The sequence below is a fragment of the Notamacropus eugenii genome, chromosome 1, assembly GCF_028372415.1.
Source record: "Notamacropus eugenii isolate mMacEug1 chromosome 1, mMacEug1.pri_v2, whole genome shotgun sequence".
Taxonomy (NCBI): domain Eukaryota; kingdom Metazoa; phylum Chordata; class Mammalia; order Diprotodontia; family Macropodidae; genus Notamacropus; species Notamacropus eugenii.
Window position 1 is genome coordinate 108,219,736 of NC_092872.1, and position 22,133 is coordinate 108,241,868.

Below are 22,133 nucleotides of genomic sequence, written 5' to 3' on the forward strand. Positions count from 1 at the left end.
TGCAACTGAAAAGATTACTTCAATGTAATTACATTTTAATTAAAATTCCATGCTCATAGACTGCTATAAAGATTTGGCATTAACTATCTGTGTTTAAAGGCATCATAGATAATGGAACAATGTCAATATTTAATACTTTTGCACTGGAGAGCATAGTATCTAAAAATCTTTAATGTAAAAGTTAACTGAATGGCAATGAGAAATAGAGAGTAAAACAATAGTAGGGATTTCAATGAAATTTTCTGACTAAAAAAATAAACCTAACAAAAAATGAACAAGATAATTTAAGAAACTGAACTGAAATTTAGAAAAATTAAATATGATTAATCTCATGTGATGGGGACCAAAAGAAACTGACATGCTTTTCAGTCAGGCATGGCTTCTTTGCAAAAACTGACCATGTATTGGGACATAAAAACCCGACAAACAAAATGCAGAAAACCAGACATCTTAAGTACATACTCTGGTTACAATGCAATAAAATTTATATTAAATGAAAAGAGCAAATTCACTTAAACCACTATAGCTAATCAGCCCCAATGCATATATAATATTCATACATTCATAAGATTCATACTTTTGCTATCTACCCTTCTCTCCTCAACATCTCCTCCCAGCTCCAATCCCTGTTTTCACTTCTTGGTATAGGAACGGTAATCACAATAACTAATACAACTTCTGGAAACAGAATGAAAGTAGATTTATCTTCTGGCTACTTTCACCATTCCTATGCCTCCCTAGATGAAAACTAGCTTCCCTAGGCACCACTCCCACATACTTGCTCTTTCCTTCTATTACATAAGCTCCATGAAGACAAGGATAGTTTTATTTTTCTGTCTGCATCCCTAGTGCCTAGCATAGTGTCTGGCACAAAGGAAGACCTTAAATAAATGTTCTCGTTCATTAATTCATTCACTACAATTTGAAAGTCATTTTATTTAAATAACAAAATGCAAAGTTAATTTCATTTCTGTAACTACCTAGTCCAATCATCTGAGAAGAATTAACTATTCTTTCTCATGTCATATCTGTGTATATTTTCACTTAAAGTAAGTTTATATGTGGCTTTTCTTACTTTTTTCTGGCAAGGTAATTGGGGTTATAAGTGATTTGCCCAGGGCCACATAGCTAGCAAGTATCAAGTGTTTGAAGCTGGATTTGAACTCAGATCCTCCTGACTCTACTGCACTACCAAGCTATCCCCTATATGTGGCTTTTTAATATGGCACTGGGCTAAGAGAGTTATACTTATTGTAAACCCATTTAACTATGGAATATCTAAAATATTTTTATGTGAGAAATTTTTGAGAATAATGCTTTACTGACATTGCCAGAAATATTTCATTACATTCCAGTGCGATAATTTGTTTACCCATTTCCAATTAATGGATATCTACTTTGTTTCCAGTTTTTCGTCCCTTTGGACCTGTACCCTGTGATTTCATAGTTTACCAATGCAATTCAGTACTATATCTGCAACTTATCATCTTAAGGAGTTTGCCTGTCACCCTGAGAGGTTAAATTACTTACTTGCCCAGAATCAAATATCCAATAAATAGGACCTGGAACCATGACTACAAGACTCTGAGGCTAGTTTTCTAGTCTCTGTAGTACCCACATTACTTCTAGGTCTTTGCTACTATCCTTCCCTCAAAAAAAGTACCAAAAAAAAATCCATTTTGGTATATATGGGACTATTTTTTAAATCATAGGGATATATACCCCATAGGCATATATACCTAGGAGAGGGATAGCCAGATCAAAGGGAAAGACATCTTAGTCACTTTTTTAAAATTACAAATTTCTTTGCAGAATGACTGAACCTATTTTTCTATAAACTAATCAACCTATTTGACTTCCTATTTTTTTTGCTATCTTTGCTAGTTTCCTATATGTGAAATGAAATCCCAGAATTATTTTGATTTGCATTCGTTTGATTTATATCATTTTTTCAGTAGTTAATTCTTGGCTTGAGATTTATTTGTTTGATATATCCTCCTACCATTTATTTATCCATTAGGATTATTTTTCATATAGTTGTGTTAGTCCACCACATTTCTTGGTTTTCACGACCTTATCAGAGATATTTGATATAAAGATTTTTTTTTCTAATCCAAAGCTTACCTCATCCTAGTTGCTTTAATGTTTTTCATACAAAAACTTTAAATCAAAATCATATTTTATCTTTTCTAATTGATTGTATCCTTTGTTTTGTTAAGAATTTTCTCCCTAATCATAGCATCCTCTGAACCAGAGACAATGCCGTAGGAGACTTAGCCCTTTGAGCTCTGGAATTCCTGTACTTCATACTATTTCTCTCCCTTCTCCCATTTTCCCTTTTCAGCTCTGAGGTCATAATCAAGTTAATACTAGAGCACTGCTACTAGAAAAAAGGCATGTCAACTAACTCCCTTGATGACTCCCTTGATGACTCCATTGCTATCCCTGTGATTTCCTAAATCAAAAACCCCTCACCCAACCACTCCCACTCTCTTAACATATCTCCCAGTCTCTTATAATGAGTTGGCCCTTCTCCTTACCAAGGCTAACCCTGTTATATGTACCTCTGATCTCATCCCTTACTGTTTCTCCAGCTGATTGCCACTTCATTCATCTTAACTTTGTTTTTAATTTTCAACTTTACACCAATGTTGTGTTTTCTTTTAATTTTGCCTTCAGGATCAAGACATCTTCCTCTCTGATTTTTCACTATTGAATTTTATGTATTTCTAGACTAATTTTATATATTCAATTCTCCTTTGTTCATTTCAGATAAGAGTGAATTTCATCTGATGCTCACCCTTCCAAACCCTTCCTCTATATTTGTACACTATAATCTCATGCAATTCAATTATGAAAAATAACAAGTTCTACCACCTCTTTCTTCCTTCCTACATTAATACATTCTTTTTATCCATCTTTTTTCCTTCCTCTTAAAACTTCTGAATAAAAGTGATACACCCTGCAGACTCCTCCTTTTAAAATTTAACTCCCTTAATGTCATTTAAAGAGATGAAAGTTATGAAGGGACACTTGTTTTTATTCCCCTTTACCCATTATAATTTAGTAAGACATCAGCATACATCTTCTTCCAAATGAAAAAAATGCCCTTTCTATGTTGCACTTACCTTTACTTTTTGTATTTTAATACTCCTATTGAGCTCTGCCCTTCTAGAAATTCATGAAAATCCTCTATTTCATTAAGGGATCAATCCCCCCTCTCTTCCCCCAAAGGATCGGGAGGAAAATATAATTCAAATACCCAGTTTTGCAAGGTAAGCTAAGTTTATTCTTGGCTGTAAGGCTACATTGTTTCCTTCTGGATTACTGTATTCCAGGTTCTCCTCTCTTTAAACAAGAAGCTTCTAGGTCTTCTGTGAGTCTATCTCTGGTCCCATGGTATGTGAAATGCTTCTTTCTAGATGTCTGCAGTATTTTTCTTTGACATGGAAGCTCGAATTTTGTTATTTCCTTTTAGGGTTCTTTCAGAAGGTAGTAAGTGAATTCAAATTTCTTGAAATATAATGATTAGACCCTTTATGTCTTTTTCTATGGTTTTCAAAGAGTTCGATGATTCTTAAATTATCTCTACTTGACCTGTTTTCACTTTTTAAATAGCAGATATCTCATATTTTCTTCTTTATCTTTTTAGTTTCTTCTAATGTCTTTCTGATTGAATTGCTGATTTCTATTTAGTCCGGTCACTGAGTTCCATTTGCTCCACTCCATTTTTTAGGATTGGACTGTCTGGATAAAGTTATTATCTGACTGTTCTGGGCAATTTATTACCCTTCAAATTTTTTCTCAGCATCTTTGATTTCATGTTTTACCAATTCATTATTTCCAACCACTCTTCAAGTCTTTGTTGTAAACCTCCCATCTCTCTGCACATGTGCACACCCCCCCACACACACACAAACACTATTTTCCTGAGGTTCTACTTATATTTATTGGGGAACCATTCCCTTCTAGCTTCATCTCTCAGGTTTCCCCTAAGCCCTAGTATCTCCTGATTCTCTCAGTTCTGTTTTACTTAATTATATCTCCAGCCTCATTTCCTAGACTGATACATTTTTTTCTTGCCAAGGAGTTTCTTTGGGAAATATTGTTGATGTCTGTCAAGTTCAAAGGCTTAACTATAAGCTTTTATGAAGGCATCTTTACCAAAAGGCTCAGTTCTTCTCTTTAACATAATGCGAAGATGAGTTTCAGTTCTCAAAAGCAGTGTCTGAAGAGCGAAAGCTTGGCAGGTCCTACAAAGTGTCCAAAAATGGACTATCATCTAATGTAAAGACTAGCCTAGAATATTTGTCTATTGAATGCTATCAATCCTCCCTCTGGTGCCCAAGTACATCACTTTAATGTCATACTGGAGTATTATGTCCACCAGAAACTAATATCCAAACTTATTTATATATTCAATGCCATCCCAATTAAATAATCAAAAAAAGTTACTGAATTAGAAAAAACAATAACAAAATTCATTTCAAGAACAAAAAGTCAAGAATATCAAAGGGAATAAGGCAAAAAAATGAAGAAAGGAGGTTTAGCAGTACCAGATTTTACACTATTTTGTGTGGCAATAATTATCAAAACTACCTGGTACTGCCTAAGAAACAGAAAGGTAGATCAATGGAATAGAGCAGACATACAATTTAACAATTTACTTCTGACAGATAAAGCATATGATAGATATTTCTTATTAAAATATCTAAAATTTGTTTGCAATTTGAACAAGCCATAATATACTTTGCCAGCACAAAGGCTGCTCCTGCAGCAAAACTAGACTACAGTTTTCTAACTTTAGAATAAAATATATTTGCATACCAGCACAGAATATTCCAGGGACTTCACTCCTGACTATAATAGTCCGCACTTTCTTATCAGATTTCAAAGCATCCACGGCTTTTGATAGCTACACAGAATAAGGGGGGAAAAACATTTTCAGATTTATGTCAATATTTTATCTTTACAGTATAAGAAACAAACAGATTTATCTGTTCACTTACCATTTTCACGAGATTTTTACTGAGAGCATTTTTGGCATAAGATCGGTTTATTCCAAGCACCACAATTCCTAGTTTCAAAAACAAAAACAAAAAAAACTTTGAGTTAACATACCAGAGAAGTTGGGTTTGGGGGGGTGGAAGATAAAAGAATAAAGAAGTAGACACATAAGAACAAGACCACGGACACCTACTTATTGAAAATGAAATCGACTATTATTGATTACTTGGATTTATTTTTAGGTTTGAGTAGAGGATTATGCTCCATTCTTTAGGAAGATCCAACCCTAAAATAAAGGAGACTAACAGAGTGTCTTAAACCTAGGTTACCTATAGACTTAGAGAACAGATTGAGACTGACAAGATTTTGCCATTTAGGAACAGATAATTTAAAGTAAAACAAAATAAATTAATCATAGGATTACTCTTTTAAAAATCTAGATTTCCCTTTCTGGCAGAAAGGGGGGGGGGGGTGACCAGAGGCTAAGACCCCCTTTGTAGTGGCTGGAGAAAGGTTAGCTAGAGATTAAGTTCTTTTTTCAGTCTTGGTAGATATGGTCCCTTTTTTTTTTTTTTTTTTTTTTTTTTGAGCAAAAGTCTATATTGAGTAATGGACTCTTCTAAGAAGATGAGGGGGTTTGGGGAGTAGGGGGCGGTGACTGCCAACCACTGACCACATTTCTCTTTCACAGCATGCTTTCTGGTTATAAAAGGCACCATCTGCAGAAAAGGACTTCTGACATAGGATTAAGGAAGTCTGAGATAAGCCAACTAATCATGTGACCTGCCTTGTCCAACTGAATTAAGTTCAAAAGTTTCTGTCAATTTTTTTATTCCTTCTTTATTAGAAAAATCAGCCCTGTAAATCACTCCCTGTCTCTGATCTCTAAGGAGCGAGGCTGTATTTGTCCTTTGTTTTCAAAGAGGACCAAGAGGACCGTGATGACATGACTTGAAGTTGACTTTGATTTGAGTGAAGGAAGGTTGTGCAAGGTCACCAACCTCACTTTCTCCTCCAGAGCCATCTGGATGGCCCAGGATGTAATGAGAGACCCTGGTCCTTTGGGGCTAAGGCCTTTTCAGATACTCATTTTGAGGTAAGACCCATTCAGTGAATAGGCCTCTTTTAGAAGTGAGCCAAGGGATGGCCCCTTTAATTAGAAAAAAAAGAAAAAAAATCAAACTGGGAGGAAAAGACTCTCAGGGTCTCTGTTTCAAAGAGAAACAGTTACCACTGACATTCACTCTAAGCTAGGAGAGCCCAACATATAGTCATTAAGTGGGGGTCAACAGGCTGGGACATATTGTGATCCAACCTATGAGCTTCAGAGTGAACTGGGTTTAAGGTTTTGTGGAGTCAGGTGACCTGATTTGGTATGCCAATACTAGCTTTGCAAATTAAATCATAGATATCTCAGTGACTCTGACTTTAGTTTCCTTTTTATTTCAGATAATCAATTTTAACATTAAATCAATGTCTATAAATCTACTAAGTACACTATGAGAATGCTGGCATACCATACTGTTTGGGTTTCTTAATACTTAAGTATACTGTACAGAAAGACAATATTCAAAACATATTTAAGAAATCACAAGAGTTTTTTCATATACTTAATACTTTTAGAATTAGAGGTTGGGGAAAGAGTGCCATCTGGCCCTAGTCCTTTCACTTCAACTCTTTTTCTCTCAATCATTTTAAACTATTTATCTTACTCTTGCTAAATTCCAATGATGGGCTAGAGACTCTGGGAACCTCCTTGAATCTTCCCACTTAATCTGGTTTTTCATACCCAAATCTGTTACCCTTAATCTAGCCTGGCCCTCCAAGGTCTACAGTTTCCAGATTGCCTCTGGCTGATTCCCATCCTTGATTACTTTCCACCCATACCCTACATTGTCTGATACATCCCAATTGCCTCCAGCTGTTTCCCACCCTAGATTACATCACTAGTTACCACAGCCCCATCAAGATGCTCCTTAGACCCCCTTCTCCTCCCTGACTACTAGACCACCTACAGATCCCTCCTACAGTCTTTCTGTATATAAATTCCATTTTGCCTCCATGAAGGCGCTCAGATTCCATCCAGCTCGGATTCTGTCTAATCTGAGATTCTATCTGACCAGCTTGTCAATACAAGCTTCACAAATGATTAGGCTTCTTAAGTGTCAACCCAATATGGTGAATCTTTAATAAACTGTTTTACTTTGGCTGAAAGAAGGCTTGAGTTGAATTCATTGGGCAGGACCTGGTGTGTCGGTATTTTGGGGTCCCGAGTACCCCAAACCTCAACACCACCTCAAAGTCATTCATCACTGTCAGCAAGAGGATTCAGATTTATTAAAGGGGCTTCAATTCTTTAGAAGATATGGCATATGACATTAACTGGAAAGTTGCTGATAACAGAGTAAAGTACCACTGATTAACAGTAACTTGGAAAGCAGGTATTTTTGAATTAATAAAAAGTCTAAGTTAGAATATTTAATGAAACACATTATTTTAAGGCACCTTTTTAATCAAAAACAAAAACTTTAGCCAGTACCATCATTCCTATGTCACTAAACAGCCACAACACTAATTATGTGTATCATCTACTCCTAACTTCACCTAATACCTATACAAAAATAACTCCCAAATCCACATGTCCTACCTTGATCTGTCTCTTAATCTCCTGTAGGGAAAATTTTGAACTTGGCCAATGCTGGGGATGGAAGCTCAATTCCAGGTGGACAGTCTCGGGCGGGTAAAGGTGGGAACTTCTAAATCTTAGAGTTCTCACGAGACTCCCCCCCAGGAAACGACTGGGAATCGAGGTGAACCGAGCTATCTCGTGTATTTCCGCCTCTTCCCGTGAGAAATGTGATGGGAGAGAGCTCTCCCCGCCCTCGAGATTGTCCCAGATCTGGGCACACTATTGTTATCTAACAACACGGTATTCAGATGCAAACTATGCTGCTGGAGGGTTTAAGTAGGATCAGGAAAGCCTGAAAGTTCTCTTGGGCAGAGGGGCCACGTGTGAGGACAACAAGGCTCCACTTTTCCTCTCTCCTCTCTCCCCTCCCCCTCTCTCCCCACTTATACTTCTACTTCCAATCTCTTATTGTAAGATCTTTGCCTCCTTGGGAGATTCTTCGCTCCCTCCTAAGGAAGAATTCCCCTGCACTTGTAACTAGACCCTGAAATAAAGCTCAACCCTTGTTCGACTCTGGAACGTCCTTTCTCTCATACGAGCATCCGGTTTGGCCAACCGAAGACCTCCGATAGAGGTAAGGGAAGACTCGGGTAGCCCACAGGCCTCTAGGCCTGGCAGGCCAACATCAACAAGAATGAAAATTTACATATACAAAGAACAAAAAGAGGATTATATATGAAACCATAAAACTATCAGATAACAGACTGCTTGTTTAAAGCATATAATAAATTCAGCATATAAACTTAATCTGACTTATCTGTGTCTCCCTCTTAACTTCCTTTTTTGTCCACTTTTTACAAAGTTTCAATGACATTTTAATTTTGAGATCATTATTTCTCAACCTACTCTCCCCTCCAAATTCCCCTCCCATTTAAACAAAAATAAAAAAATCTTGTTACACAATAAACATAATCAAGCAAAACAAATCCACATATTGTCCAAGAATGAAAATGCTATGTTATTATGTACCTCAATCCCATCACATCTCATTCAAGTAAGCATCCTTCCACATCAGTCCTTTGGGCTGATTGCACTGATCAGAATTAAATCTTGCTAAACTGCTTATCTTTACAATGCTATAGTAATTGTATAAAATACTGTCCTGGATCTAATTACTTGACTCTGTATAAGTTTACATGGCGTCTCAGGTTTCTATGAATCCCTAAAGGTTGTTAGGTGGCACAGAAAACTGAATGCCAGGCCTGGAGTTAGGAAGACTTGAGTTCAAATCTGACCACAGAAACTTACTAGCTGTGTGATCCTGGGCAAAAGAGTCAGACTCAGTTTCCTCAACTATAAAATGGGGATACTAATAGCTACCTCATGGGGTTGTTGTAAACATTAAATGAGTTCATATTTGTACAGCACAATTTCTGGCACATAGTAGGCACTTAAGGATATTTGTTTCCCTCTGTCATTTCTTAGGGTACAAAATTATTACGTTACATTCATATACTGTAATTTGTTCAGCCATTCCTTAACTGATTTATTTTCAGTTTTTTGCTATAACAAAGAAAGTGCTACTATGGATTACTGAATCTCTCAATTAATGGCTGGATATTTCTACTTAGATTTCTGACAAATTTATCATGTCTAAAATCCAACTCATATTTCCTCCAAAAGACAGACTCCTTTTGGATGTTTCTTGGCCATAATTGGCCATTGGCATTCTTCCAGTCACTCAGACTCAACACCTCAGAGTTTTCTTTGATTCACATAGTCAATCATTACATACCCTCAATTTTTCCTTAGTGTCTAATATATACATTCTTTTCTATCCCCAATGTCACCACTTTATCCAGTTTGTTATTTCATGAATGAACTATCATAATTTCCATCTTTTCCAAATCATCTTCCATATTGCTGCAAGATTAATTTTTCTAAAACATTTCTTTGCTTATATCAGCACTCAAACACTCCGCTGCAATAAAAAAAGCCTTTCATCAATCTGGGTTAAATCATTCAAAATTGCTTATCTTTACAATGCTGTAATAACAGAATAAAATATTCTCCTTACAAGGCAGACACAGATAAGTCAGATGAAATTTATATGCTGAAATTATATGCTTTAAACAAGCAATCTGTATCTGATGGTTTCATGTATAATCCTCTTTTTGTTCTTTATATATGTAAATTTTCATTCTTGTCAATGTTGCCCAAGTTCAGAATTATAAAAAGTATAATCACTTGACTGCATCAGTTTATATGAGATCTCCCAAGGCTCTCTGATTCCCTAGAGTAGGAAGGTTCCCTAGGTAGATTCCAAATGCCTACAAAATAAAATGCAAAATCCTAGCATTCGAGGATTCCAAAAGGTGATCCAGCCTTCCCTCTTGCTGTCATTACATGACACACCTTCCAATCTGGTCAAAGTGGTCCATTCATGCGCCCTAAAATAAACTATAATGTATCTCCCTCATACTACTATTCAAATAACTTCATGACAGAATTTGATTCCCCTTGCTTTTCCAGTGTCTGACTTCTATCCCTTACTTAAATTTCAGCTCAAGTACTATCTCCTCAATGAAACCCTTACTGAATCACTGAACATAGTAACTTTTCCTCTCTCTGTTTGACTTTTAAAGACCTTATCACACTGGCCCCAACCCAGCTTTCCATCCTTGTCATACATTACTTCCTTTTTTCCATTCTATAATCCAGCCTTCTTGCTGTCCTTCTTGCTGTTCCTAAAAACACTTCATTTCCAATCTTTATGTATTTCCACTGACTAACCCTTCATGCCTGAAACGTACTGCCCTCTTCAGCTCTAAGAATCCTCTGTTTCTCTTCCCTCTCAAGTCCTACATTACTTACAATTTTTATTTGCAATTGTTCCAAATCTGGGTACCAAGGAGTTAGTGCAAGGGTCCCTTAAATGTGCACCAAATAAATAAGCACACACACCTTCTACAAATTGAATACACACACCCATGCATGTATGTACATACATATTTTTTGAAAAATACATAAATGCTATTATACTTGCTAAAATAATACATGCTTACAATATTGCATTTATGGTAACTTTTTGTCATTTATATACTCAATCTACAGTTATTGGTAACAGTAGTAATAGTAGTGATACTAATAATAACTAACATTTATTTAGCATTTTAAAGTTTGGAAAGAATTTTACATTATCTTCTGTGAACCTAAAACAACTTGTGAGGTAGGCAATGCAGGCAGAATTATTCCTTTTTTACAGCTATGGAAACTGAGTTCAAAATGAATGCCCAAGTTGCAATAGCTAAGTAACTGTAAGAGGTGGGATGTGGAAGTCTTCCTGATTCAAAATTCTACACTCAGTAGGAGTGTTTAGTAAGCTAAATATAGTCTCTTCACTCTTTTTATACTTCCTTCATTAATTATAGTTTAAAATTGGCTGTGAAATGCATTAAGAAAATCTAGCATCTCATTAATTTTTATTACAGGAGATTCACTTCACTGGGAAAAATGTTGCTCCCCAAATATGATAAAACTCACTTAGAATTCACAGAAAATACACAAATAAATTTCAGTCAATGTTGATAAATTACTAATTAACACAGCATGCTACAGTGAAAATAACAACGTAGTAATTTAAAAACCTGGGTTCTAATCTGGCTCTCTTAAATCTGTATAAAATCTTTATACACTAGTTTCCTATACAGGCATCTAAGGGCTTGCTTAATAAGGAATCTGGTAGGGAATAAGTAGGCTTTGAGCAATGAACCACATCTTTATCATTTTATAATTCAATGAAAGAGGTAGAAAATATAAAACAAGAAAGAAAATAATCAATCAATGAACATTTACTAAGTGTCTACGATGTCAAAAAAGTCTCTAATCTCATAGGGCTTAACATTCCATTAGGAGAAATAATACGTGCATAAATAAGAATGCAAAAAACAAATATACACCATAAAGTTGTTCTATTTTGTGGAAAGAGAGTATTCCCACTCTTTTTGGGGAGGAGGGGGGAAAGAATGAAGAAAGGCTTCATGTACAAGGTGGCATTTAAGCAGAACTTTGCTCTGAAAGGGGGGATTTTATAAGGCAAAAGTAAAGAGTGGGTACCTTAGAGGCATAACAAAAAGCCAGTGGAAAAACATTAAGATGGGAAATGGAATATAATGTATTAGGAACAGCAAGAAAGAAGACAAGGTTGGTTGGAGCGGAGTAGTAAGGAGAGTAATGTAGAATAAGGATAGAAAGGTAGTCCAGGGGGCGGAGCCAAGATGGCAGAGTGAGAGCAAGGACTCACCTAAGCTCCTGGACAAACCCCTTCCGATACCTCTGAAAGAAGAATCTGACTAAATTTTGGAGGTGCAGAATCCAGTGGCAGACAGACTGTGATGGATTCGGAGCCCAGGTTAGACTGGAAGGTCCACGGGAAGGATCTGTTCTGGGGGTGAGCCCCCAGCACACAGCGCAGCGGTCAGTGGTCAGTGCAGCGGAGCGGAAGGGACCCGAGAAGCCTGAGAGCAGTGGGCAGAACTGGCAGAGGGAGACAAGCTGATCCAAGCCAGTGAGCGCCAGATATCAGAGCAGCAGATCCTGAGACCTTCAGCCTGAAGATTAAACTTCCATAAGTCACCCACTTGAACTTCCAGGAGCCAGGATGGCGGAGTGATCAATAAATGCTCTCTCCTTCCCCCTTAATGACCGTGAAAGAACCATAAAATATTTCCCCAGAAAAATCCTGGATCAGCAGGAACAGCAGAGGGGGCAAATAGTCTCATAACACCTGAGGCTAGGAAAATAGCTAAGGTCGATTCCTCCTCCTGTGGTGGAGGCGATCCAGAAGGACAGAGGACCCAGGGCAGAGAAAATTTGCACTAGGACCCAAGCAAGCCTCAGCGCCGGGAGAGGAGCCCCAGGAGGGGTGGGAACATGCATTAGCATCTAGGCGTGCCTTAGCCCTCCAGGGGAAAAGGGAAGACAATAGGGCAGCTGGGATCACCATCCCGAGCTTGCCTTTGCCTCAGTTCAGCTGAGATCTCCTGGGACCAGACCACTCCTCCCACACACTTAACAAGCTAACCCCAGGGGCTGATCAGGGAAACAAAACAAAAACCTGCTCTTAGCTTTTTCACACTAAACACAAAGTTCTGCAGCTTCTCACTGAAAGAACCAGAAGCTACAACACTCAGTCAACATCATGAACAGGAAAAGGCAGATGAAGGGTGAAAAAACTATAGAATCTTTCTATGGGGATAAGGACCAAAACACAAACACCAAAGAGGTCAGAGCTGAGACTGTACTTCCATATCAGACTTCAGAAGGGACTATGAACTTCTCGCAAGCACAACCAGCTCTCCTGGAACAGCTGAAGAAGGAAATAGAAGAAAAACTGGCCAATGATTTTAAAATTATAAAAAAAAAAAAAGAATTCACAGAAAGGTAGTCCAGTACCAAACTGTAAAGGACTTTAAAAGTCAAAATATTTCATCCTTAAGGAGATAGGTCAAGCAATCAAGAGTCAACAAGCCTCCATTAAATTCTTAGCTTGTACTAAACTGAGAATACAACGAAAAGCATAAATAAGGTAACTGTCTTCAAGCAGTTCATATTCTAATGGAGAGACAATATGTAAACGATTTCATACACACAAGATGTAGTCAGATAAATGGGAGGTAATCTCACAGGACAAAGTACTAGTAGTGAGGAAGACTAGGAAAGTGTTATAGGAGAAGGTGGAATTTTACCTGAGTTAAGATGGATGCCATGGGGGGTTGGAGGCAGATGGCACAGTAATAGCACTGACTTGCTAGTGCTCTCCCCACAAACCCAGCCAAATACCTGTAAAAAAAATGACTAAATAAATTCTGGAACTGCAGAACCTACAGAATGAGGTTCACAACCCCAAAACACTGAGGAGAAATCGGAAGGTCATTGGAAAAAAACTGTGGGACCTATGTGAAACAGCAGAGTGGTCTGGCCCCAGCCCCAGGGCAGTAGAGGGGGCAGAGGACCCTGCAGCAGCAGCAGGGGCAGAGGCCATGGCAGAGACTGTTTCTGGAGCACTAGGCCCACAGATTGTGGGGGGATCAGGCAGCTGACAGTATACCGCCCAACCCCACTGGAAGCAGAGAACTACCTTGACAAAGAACTCAAAAGTCAAGTAAACAGCTAGGAAAATAAGCAAAACCCCTCCAAAAAAAGGATCAGACTATAGAATCTTACTTTGGTGACTAGGAAGACCAAAGTATACAAACAGAAGACAACAAAGTCAAAGGTCCTCCATCCAAAATCTCCAAGAAAAATAAGAATTGTTCTCAGGCCATGGAAGAGCTCAAAAAGGATTATGAAAATCAAGTAAGAGAAGTAGAGCAAAAATTAGGAAGAGAAATGAGAGTGATGCAAGAAAATTATGAAAAACGAGTCAACTGCTTGCTAAAGGAGACCCAAAAAAATGCTGAAGAAAGTAACACTTTAATACACAGACTAACCCAAATGGCAAAATAGATTGAAAAAGCCAATGAGAAAAGAGGCAAGTAAAAGAGTTCTCAGTGGAGGGAAAAAGGGGGGAGGTGAGAGAAAAAAACATGAAGCTTACTCTCATCACATTCCACTAAAGGAAGGAATAAAATGCACACTCATTTTGGTATGAAAACCTATCTTACAATACAGGAAAATGGGGGAGAAGGGGATAAGCAGGGTGGGGGGGGATGATAGAAGGGAGGGCAATGGGAGGAGGGAGCAATTGGAAGTCAACACTCTTGGGGAGGGACAGGGTCAAAAGAGAGAATAGAAGAAATGGGGGGCAGGAGAGGAGGGAGGGTCTTATACAACACGACTATTATGGAGTCATTTGCAAAACTACACGTATATGGCCTATATTGAATTGCTTGCCTTTCCAATGGGGATGGGTGGGGAGGGAGGGAGGAAGAGAAGTTGGAACTCAAAGTTTTAGGAACAACTGTTGAGTATTGTTCTTGCATACAACTAGGAAATAAGAAATACAGGTAATGGGGTACAGAAATTTATCTTGCCCTACAGGACAAAAGAGAAGATAAGGGAAGGGAGGAATGTTAGAAGAGATGGCAGATCGGTGATAGGGATAATTAGAATGCTTGGTGTTTTGGGATGGGGGGAGGGGAGAAATGGGGAGAAAATTTTGAACTCAAAAGTTTGTGGAAATGAATGTTGAAAACTTAAATAAATTTAAAAAAAAGAAAAAAAGAAAAAGCCAATGAGGAGAATGCCCTAAAAAGCAGAACTGGTCAAAAAGGAAGGTCCAAAAGCTCAATAAAGAAAATAAAATAATTCCTTAAAGATTAGAATGGAGCAGATGGAAGCTTTATGAAAAAATCAAGATATTATAAAACAAAGCCAAAGGAATGAAAAAACAGAAGACAATGTTAAATATCCCATTGGAAAAACAACTGACCTGGAAAATAGACTCAGAAGAGACCATTTAAAAATTACTGGACTACCTGAAAGTCATGATCAAAAAAAAAGCTTAGACATCATCTTACAAGATATTATCAAGGAAAACTGCCCTGATATTTTAGAACCAAAAGGTAAAACAGATATTGGAAGAACCCACCAATTGCCTCCTGAAAGAGATCCCAAAAGGAAAACTCCCAGGAATATTGTAGCCAAATTCCAGAGCTCCCAGGTCAAGGAGAAAATATTGCAAGCAGACAGAAAGAAACAATTCAAGTATTGTGGAAATACAATCAGGATAACACAAGATCTCGCAACTTCTACATCAAAGGGCTTAAAATATGATATTCCAGAGGTCAAAGGAGTTAGGATTAAAACCAAGAATCACCTACCCAGAAAAACTAAGTATAATATTCCAGGGGGAAAATGGCCATTCAATGAAACAGAGGACTTTCAAGCATTCTTGTTGAAATGACCAGAAAAGAATAGAAAATTTGACTTTTAAACACAAGAATCAAGAGAAGCATGGAAAGGTAAACAGAAAGAAAAATCATAAGGGATTTATTAAAGTTTAACTGGTTACATTCCTACATGGAAAGATAATATTTGTAACTCTTGAGACTTTTCTCAGTATTAAGGTAGTTAGAGGGATTATTATACATATAGACAGAGTGCACAGGGTGAGTTGACTATGAAGGGAAGATATCTAAAAAAAAATTAAGAGGTGAGAGAGGAATATATTGGGAGGAGAAAGGGAGAAATAGAATGGGGCAAATTATCTCACATAAAAAAGGCAAAAAAAAGTTTTTTCAATGAAGGGAAGAGGAGGGAGGCAAGAGGAGGGAGGCAAGAGGGAAAGAATGAACCTTACTCTCATCACATTTGGCTTAAGGAATAACATGCACATTTTTTTTAGTAAGAAAATCTGTCTTATACTACAGGAAGGTAGGGGAGAAGGGGATAAGCAGGGAGTGGGCAGATGACAGAAGGGAGAGCAAATGGGAAGAGAAAGTAACCAGAAGTAAACACTTTTGAGGAGGGATAGGGTCAAAAGAGAGAATAGAATAAAAGGGGTGCAGGATAGGATGCAGGAAAATATAGTTAGTCCTTCACAATATGAGTGTTATAGAAGTGTTTTGCATAACTACACATGTATAGCCTATATCAAATTGTTCGCCTTGTCAGTGGGACTGGGTAGGGAGGAAGGAAGTGAGAGCAGTTGGAACTCAAAATTGTAAGAACAAATGCTAAAAATTGTTTTTACATGCAACTGGGAAATAAGATATATGGATAATGGGGTATAGAAATCTATCTTGCCCTACAAGAAAATAGAGGGGATGAGGATAAGACAAGGGAGGGGTGTGATAGAAGGGAGGGCAGTTTGGGGGAAATGGTAATCAGAATACATGCTGTCGTGGGGTGAGTGGAGGAGAGAGATGGGGAGAAAATTTGGAACTCAAAATCTTGTGGAAGTGTCTACTGAAAACTAAAAATAAATTAATTTTTTTAATAAAAGGATGCCATGGATGGGAAAAGAAAGCATTCCAGGCATGAAGTGAACTAGCCACTCACCACTGAAAAGGCACAAAATCCAGCAATGAAGTGCTTTGTGCAAAGAACAGCAAAGAAAGCCAGTGCTGCTGTTGGGGGGGGGGGGGGGGGGGGGCAACAATAAAGTGAAAAAGAGTGGAAAGGTAGAAGAGTCTTGTTTATGAAGATCATTACAAACTAAGAGGAAACCAAGAGAGCTTATTGAGTAGAAGATTAACAAAATCAGACCTGCTGCTAAGGAATATCACTTTGGAAGCTATGCATAGGATACACTGGAAAGGAAAAAGACTCAGAATCCAATTAAAGGTCATCTACTCTAAAAATTCTCAACAGATACATGGTTGTCCAGTCTCTTTTTTTTTACTCTAATCCCTATCTGCATGATCCCACCGAGATTATTGTTTAGTGACTACAAGGAAAAAAGTCTTTTATTTCATAGAGCCGATTTGCATGTTCTTTTTCAATAAGGTGTCTCTAAGCCAAAATAGATTTTAAAAATTATACAAGATCCCATATAGAAACCACAAAACTAACTCCATACCACAGCTACAAACAAAATGCAAGCTACATTATCTGCCAAATGTATTTACTCATGATGGAAGAGAGAAGAGCACAGAAACAAAGTTGAAGAGGGATTCTCTGTGGATAATGAGGTACTACAGATGCTCCTCTGTAAGAATGACATCACATTGATTGTATTATATCGAGTAACACTTCAGAAATTCCTGAGAGAGACTGGTAACCATTCAAAGGAATTTGACATAGCAATCCATAGAGAAAAATATCCACTACCTATATTTCAACATAAATTTTGATGGATTGCCTACAGAATATTTAGATCCATTGTTGCATCTCTGGAATAAATAAAACTTTGTCATGATGACATTTCTTTAAAGAGTTATAGTTTGGGACAGAAGTTTATTTTAAACATTTTGATTGGTTATGACTGTACATGTATAGCCTATATCATACTGCATGCTGTGCTGGATGGGGGGGAGGAAAAGGAGGGAAAAAAAACTTGGAACTCAAAATCTTATAAAACTGAATGTTGCAAACTATCTTTACAAGTAAGTGGAAAAAATAAAATATTATTAGGTGGAAAAAGAAATTTAATTGGTTATCAGTAATGTTATATTGTGTTGTTCTTTTGTGCTTTATCCTTCCCAGTGTTAAGGTATTAGGATTATATTGCACACATAAAGAGGGGCAAAGTGCTTCCTTTTTCAATTTTTTAGTTTAACATAGTATCAGTACTGAGTTCTTTACAAATCTAAAGAATTTTCCTGTGGATCCAAAAAGACCTGGAGTTATTCCCCCAACCATTTCCTCGGCTCCACTAAACTGGTAGCTCCTCCTCTGAAATGTTGCTACTTAAGGGTTCTACTTGGTATTCTGTTAGTTTGGGAATTTTATACTTTTGAAGACTATTTCTTCTGTATTTTCAAGTTTGTTTGTTTTTTAATAGCATACTAAGTTCCAGTAATTATTTTTATTTCTTAAGATCGTGTTATTTTACCTTCTTAATTTACTCTTTTTTACAGTTGATTTTCTGCCTTCTTGTTAATCTTATTAATCAGATGAAGGTTCATCAGTTCTGTTGGTCTTCATAAAACCCACCTTGAGTTTTATCCTTTCTATTGTCTTTTTGGTTTCCAGGTTATTTATTTCTTCTCTAATTTTCACTCTCTCAGATTTTAGGTCTATTTTGGAATTATTATTGGCTTTCTATTTTTTATATGCATTTACTTTATTCTTCCTTTTTCTACTTTGTTAATGTATGTCTCAAAGGATATAGTTTATCCCCAGAAGATGCTTTAGCAGTATCCCAAAAATTTTTGGTATATTGTTTCACTATTATTTTTTCACATTATTGTTCCTATAATTTGTTCTTTGACTCATTCATTATTTAAGATCATACTGTCAGGAAACCATTTAGGTCTGTGTATTTTGTCTGTGAATTCTGAACTGATCACTATTATTTACTGAGTTTACGGGCTATAAAATAAATATTTAATATTTATCCCTTTTAAAAATGTTTGTAAAATCTCTGTTCCTGTATTATGGTCAATTTTGGCAAACATTTCACGTGCTGCTGATAAATTCTTTACGATGCCCTAAGTCTTTTAGCTCAAGTTTCTGTAGCAATTTGTTCAACTGTGTACTTTTGTATTTATCCCTAACTAAGTACACTAAAGTCTCTTGATATAACTGTTCTACTATTTGATGCAGCTAATCTTTCCTTCATGAACTAACATACTAAGGCATTTTGAGCAAGTAAGTTTTAAACTGATATTGATTTGCTGTCTATACTTCCTTTCAGTATAAGGTGGTTTCCTTTTTTTTAATCACTTTTTATATTGAGATTTTTGTTTCTTTTCTGAACATGATTACAACTCCTCCTTTTTTGGACTTCACATAAATTTTGTTCCAGCATTTCGTTTTTACTGTTTATGGCTTTCCTTTTTATTGTGTTTCAACATTTTTATTGTGTTTTCAAGCAACAGAATGTGGGGCTCTGATTTCTTATCCAATCTGCTACTCTTTTTTGTTCCACAGATTTGTTTAACCTACTCACATTTAGAGTTATGAGAACTGGTTTATATTTTCCTCCATTTATAGTTAACTTGCTTTTCCTGATTTAGATTTGTTTTGTTGATATCTTCCTCTGTAAAGACACTTCAATTATTTTTGTTTATTCAACTTAAAAGCAACTCTTCACAGGCTCCTCCCCTCACTTGCAAACTTCCCCCTCCCATCTTTCACCAGTTTCCTTTAGCTTTGAAAATCTACTTATTCATCCTTTTTTCTCTTTTTTTCACCTGCTTATCTAAGTCTTCTCTTAGTTATGATTCCCACTCTTCTATGATTCCCACTCTTACAATTTCCACTCTTCAAGTAGTCAAGCAAAATGTCCATTCTTCTCTCCTTCAACTCTTTCTGAGGGGTTTTTTGGCCTTTTTCTGCACCTTCTTCTACAATTTCTTTTCCTCATTCTCTTTATTAATTCATTTCCCTTTCTGTCCATTCTAAAGTTTTATTCTTAGATTTATGGTCTTTATACTTATTTATTCCATCCTTATTTCTGTATGCCTCATATTGCTGTCTTTTAGATCTTACATCCCTAAACTACTCACCCCCTTTTATTTTCTTGGAACTTGGAACTCTCATTTCCTATAGGAATTAGATAAGATATTGCCTTGTAGTAGAAATGTTCACATGTCCCTGATTATGTGGTTTATTACTACCCCCCACCTTATTCATTTTCTTTACCATGTGCCATCAAATCTCCTCTCTGGCTCCATGTCCTCCTAACCATCCTGTCAGTTGTCCCAAGGAGTTATCACCCTTCCCTTGAGGGTGTCTACGGAAAGACTACCCCTCTCAGAGTTAATGGTTTCTCTATATATCAAATCCCTGTAGATTACAGCCATTGTAAGTTCTTCCTCTACCAAGACAAAATATCTGTCACCTGTGGCTTTATACAGTATATCTGTCCCCCACTGCTTTTCACTTGGACCCTACCACCACCACCAATTAACAGAGATTTGCCCCTTTCCTTCCCTTTGTTTCAATTACTCACTCCACCACCTCATCCACTCTCTTTCAGATCCTCTTTTGCCTTAGAAACTAAAGGAGTTATTTTCCCCTTCATTGTTTACCATTACCTTGAGTGGGGTATACCATACATTCCCTTCTGTTTTCTTCCTCTCCTTTCTTCTTTTATGGGCTCTCCTATTCTGCAGTTCAATCCCCCCAAAAAACATTGACTCACCTGTTGAAAGGGTCTTGGGAGTTTTAGTCCACAGGATTACAGGCCTAATCTTCCCCTCTCACTTCTCTTCTGCTTTCATCCTTTTCTTCTTGTTTAACTTTTAGACAAAAATCTGTCAATGGTCCTTCTTGAAATTTTATGGTGGCTTTGTGGGTGTGATTTTTAACCCCATAGGTATCTTTCTATTCTTAGTTTTGTTTTTTTTTTCCCTTTCCTTTATACTGAATGTTCTTTAACCAGGTCACATGCACAATTTGTTAACTGTCATTGGAATGGCTAAATTTAACCACTGTGTGCCTAGGAATCTGTACCATGTTTTGTTTTTTTTTTTTTCTGGAAATGATGTGTGGATTCTTTTAGTAAGCACTTTTATTTTGCTCAGAAATTTTTGGTAGTTTTCTCACATTATCTGCTGTATTATGATGTTCAGGTTCTTTTGACATGTCAGCTTCTTTTGGGTAACCTATGTTTTCTTTGTATAGAGATGTTTTCACCTAACAAAACTGTTTTTCCCTTCTACTTTTCCATACTGTTCTTTATTTGTATTTGTTCTCCCAATCAATTGTTCTCCTTGTTTATTTGATGAGACTCACCAACAGTGGATTCATGTTTTTCTATTCTACCAATTATTTCTGTTATGTAGCCAATAAATTCTGCTTCCATGATTCTCATTTCTCCCTTGAACTATCTGGAGTCATCCTGCTGTGGTTCCAAACTCTCTTGGAAATCCAGAGTCCTCTGCTTCATCAGGTATTGATTCACTTTACTTTGTTATGCATTATTTTTTCAAAAACATTTGGACTAATTTATATGTAGTAGAGGCCATATTTCCTTCCTTGTTGGTTTATTTGCTTTTGATTAAGTTTTTAAACTATTTTCTTCCCTGTGAGATCCTATATCATTTCAATCTTTTTTCCCCTCTATTTTCGTTTTGCTCACTCTTGAGTGGGATAGGTTTAGTGAAGACTTCTCAGATTGTAATTCTTCTCCCAGGGGTGAGGTAAAACCTAGAGGCTCAAGGTTACAATACTTTTAGAATAGAATAGTTGCATATAAGGATATAAAACTGTGTAGTGTATTAGGGTCTCAATGATTGGATAAAACTTACATAATTCCTCAATGTCTTTGTTTCAAAAGGGATTGGTTAGATTTTGTGTCTAGAACGTAAGATCATATTCTCAGCTAATGAGGATAATGGTCAGTGGGGGAGGAGGGACTTGCGTTAGGGTCTACATAAATCACTGCCTTTTCTTTGTCTTTGGCTTTCCTACTCCAGATGAACTGGTGTAGGATTGTCCCGATTCTCAAGAATCTAGTAAATAAACTTTCTGTCATCACTTTGAGAGGCCTCTGAGTAACTGATTTAAGTAGGGACCTGAGCCATCCTACACACTCTCAAAACCCTTCTCCTTTCACAGTGGATCCCTGGAGAGTTGGACTTTGTAACTATCTCAGTCCCTTCTCAGGCTAAAGAATTCATTTTTTTGCTGGCTTCAGTTGCCCCAGTGACTACTGGGGCTGTGGGAAAAGTCTTAGCTGGATGCTAGTGTCTTTTCTTTAAGGCCTAATGAATGCACACACACACACACACACACACACACACACACACACACGCATACCCCACATAGGCTTTACTCCAGTTTACTCTGAGCCTTAGTTTTCTGGCTGAGCACTGCTGCAATACAGCATGCATGATACCACCCTAGGAAGAACAAGGTTCCATTTTACTGTAGTTCAACCTCC

At 37.1% G+C, this 22,133-nt stretch overlaps 1 protein-coding gene across 6 annotated transcripts in view; it reads right to left on the reverse strand.

Annotated features, from left to right (window-relative positions):
• AUH (AU RNA binding methylglutaconyl-CoA hydratase) overlaps nucleotides 1-22,133 on the reverse strand; it is a 189,347-nt gene that overhangs the window by 159,550 nt on the left and 7,664 nt on the right. For 4 of the 6 annotated variants that reach the window (XM_072611829.1, XM_072611818.1, XM_072611855.1 and 1 more), the window contains exons 2-3: nucleotides 5,010-5,077; nucleotides 4,828-4,915 (exon numbers count right to left, since the gene is read on the reverse strand). In XM_072611829.1, coding sequence (XP_072467930.1) covers nucleotides 4,828-4,915; nucleotides 5,010-5,077 — 156 coding nt within the window. Of the gene's footprint in view, nucleotides 1-4,827; nucleotides 4,916-5,009; nucleotides 5,078-11,939; nucleotides 12,952-13,383; nucleotides 13,478-22,133 lie in introns of those variants that run through there. The other 2 variants (XM_072611841.1, XM_072611822.1) reach the window with 2 other exon arrangements.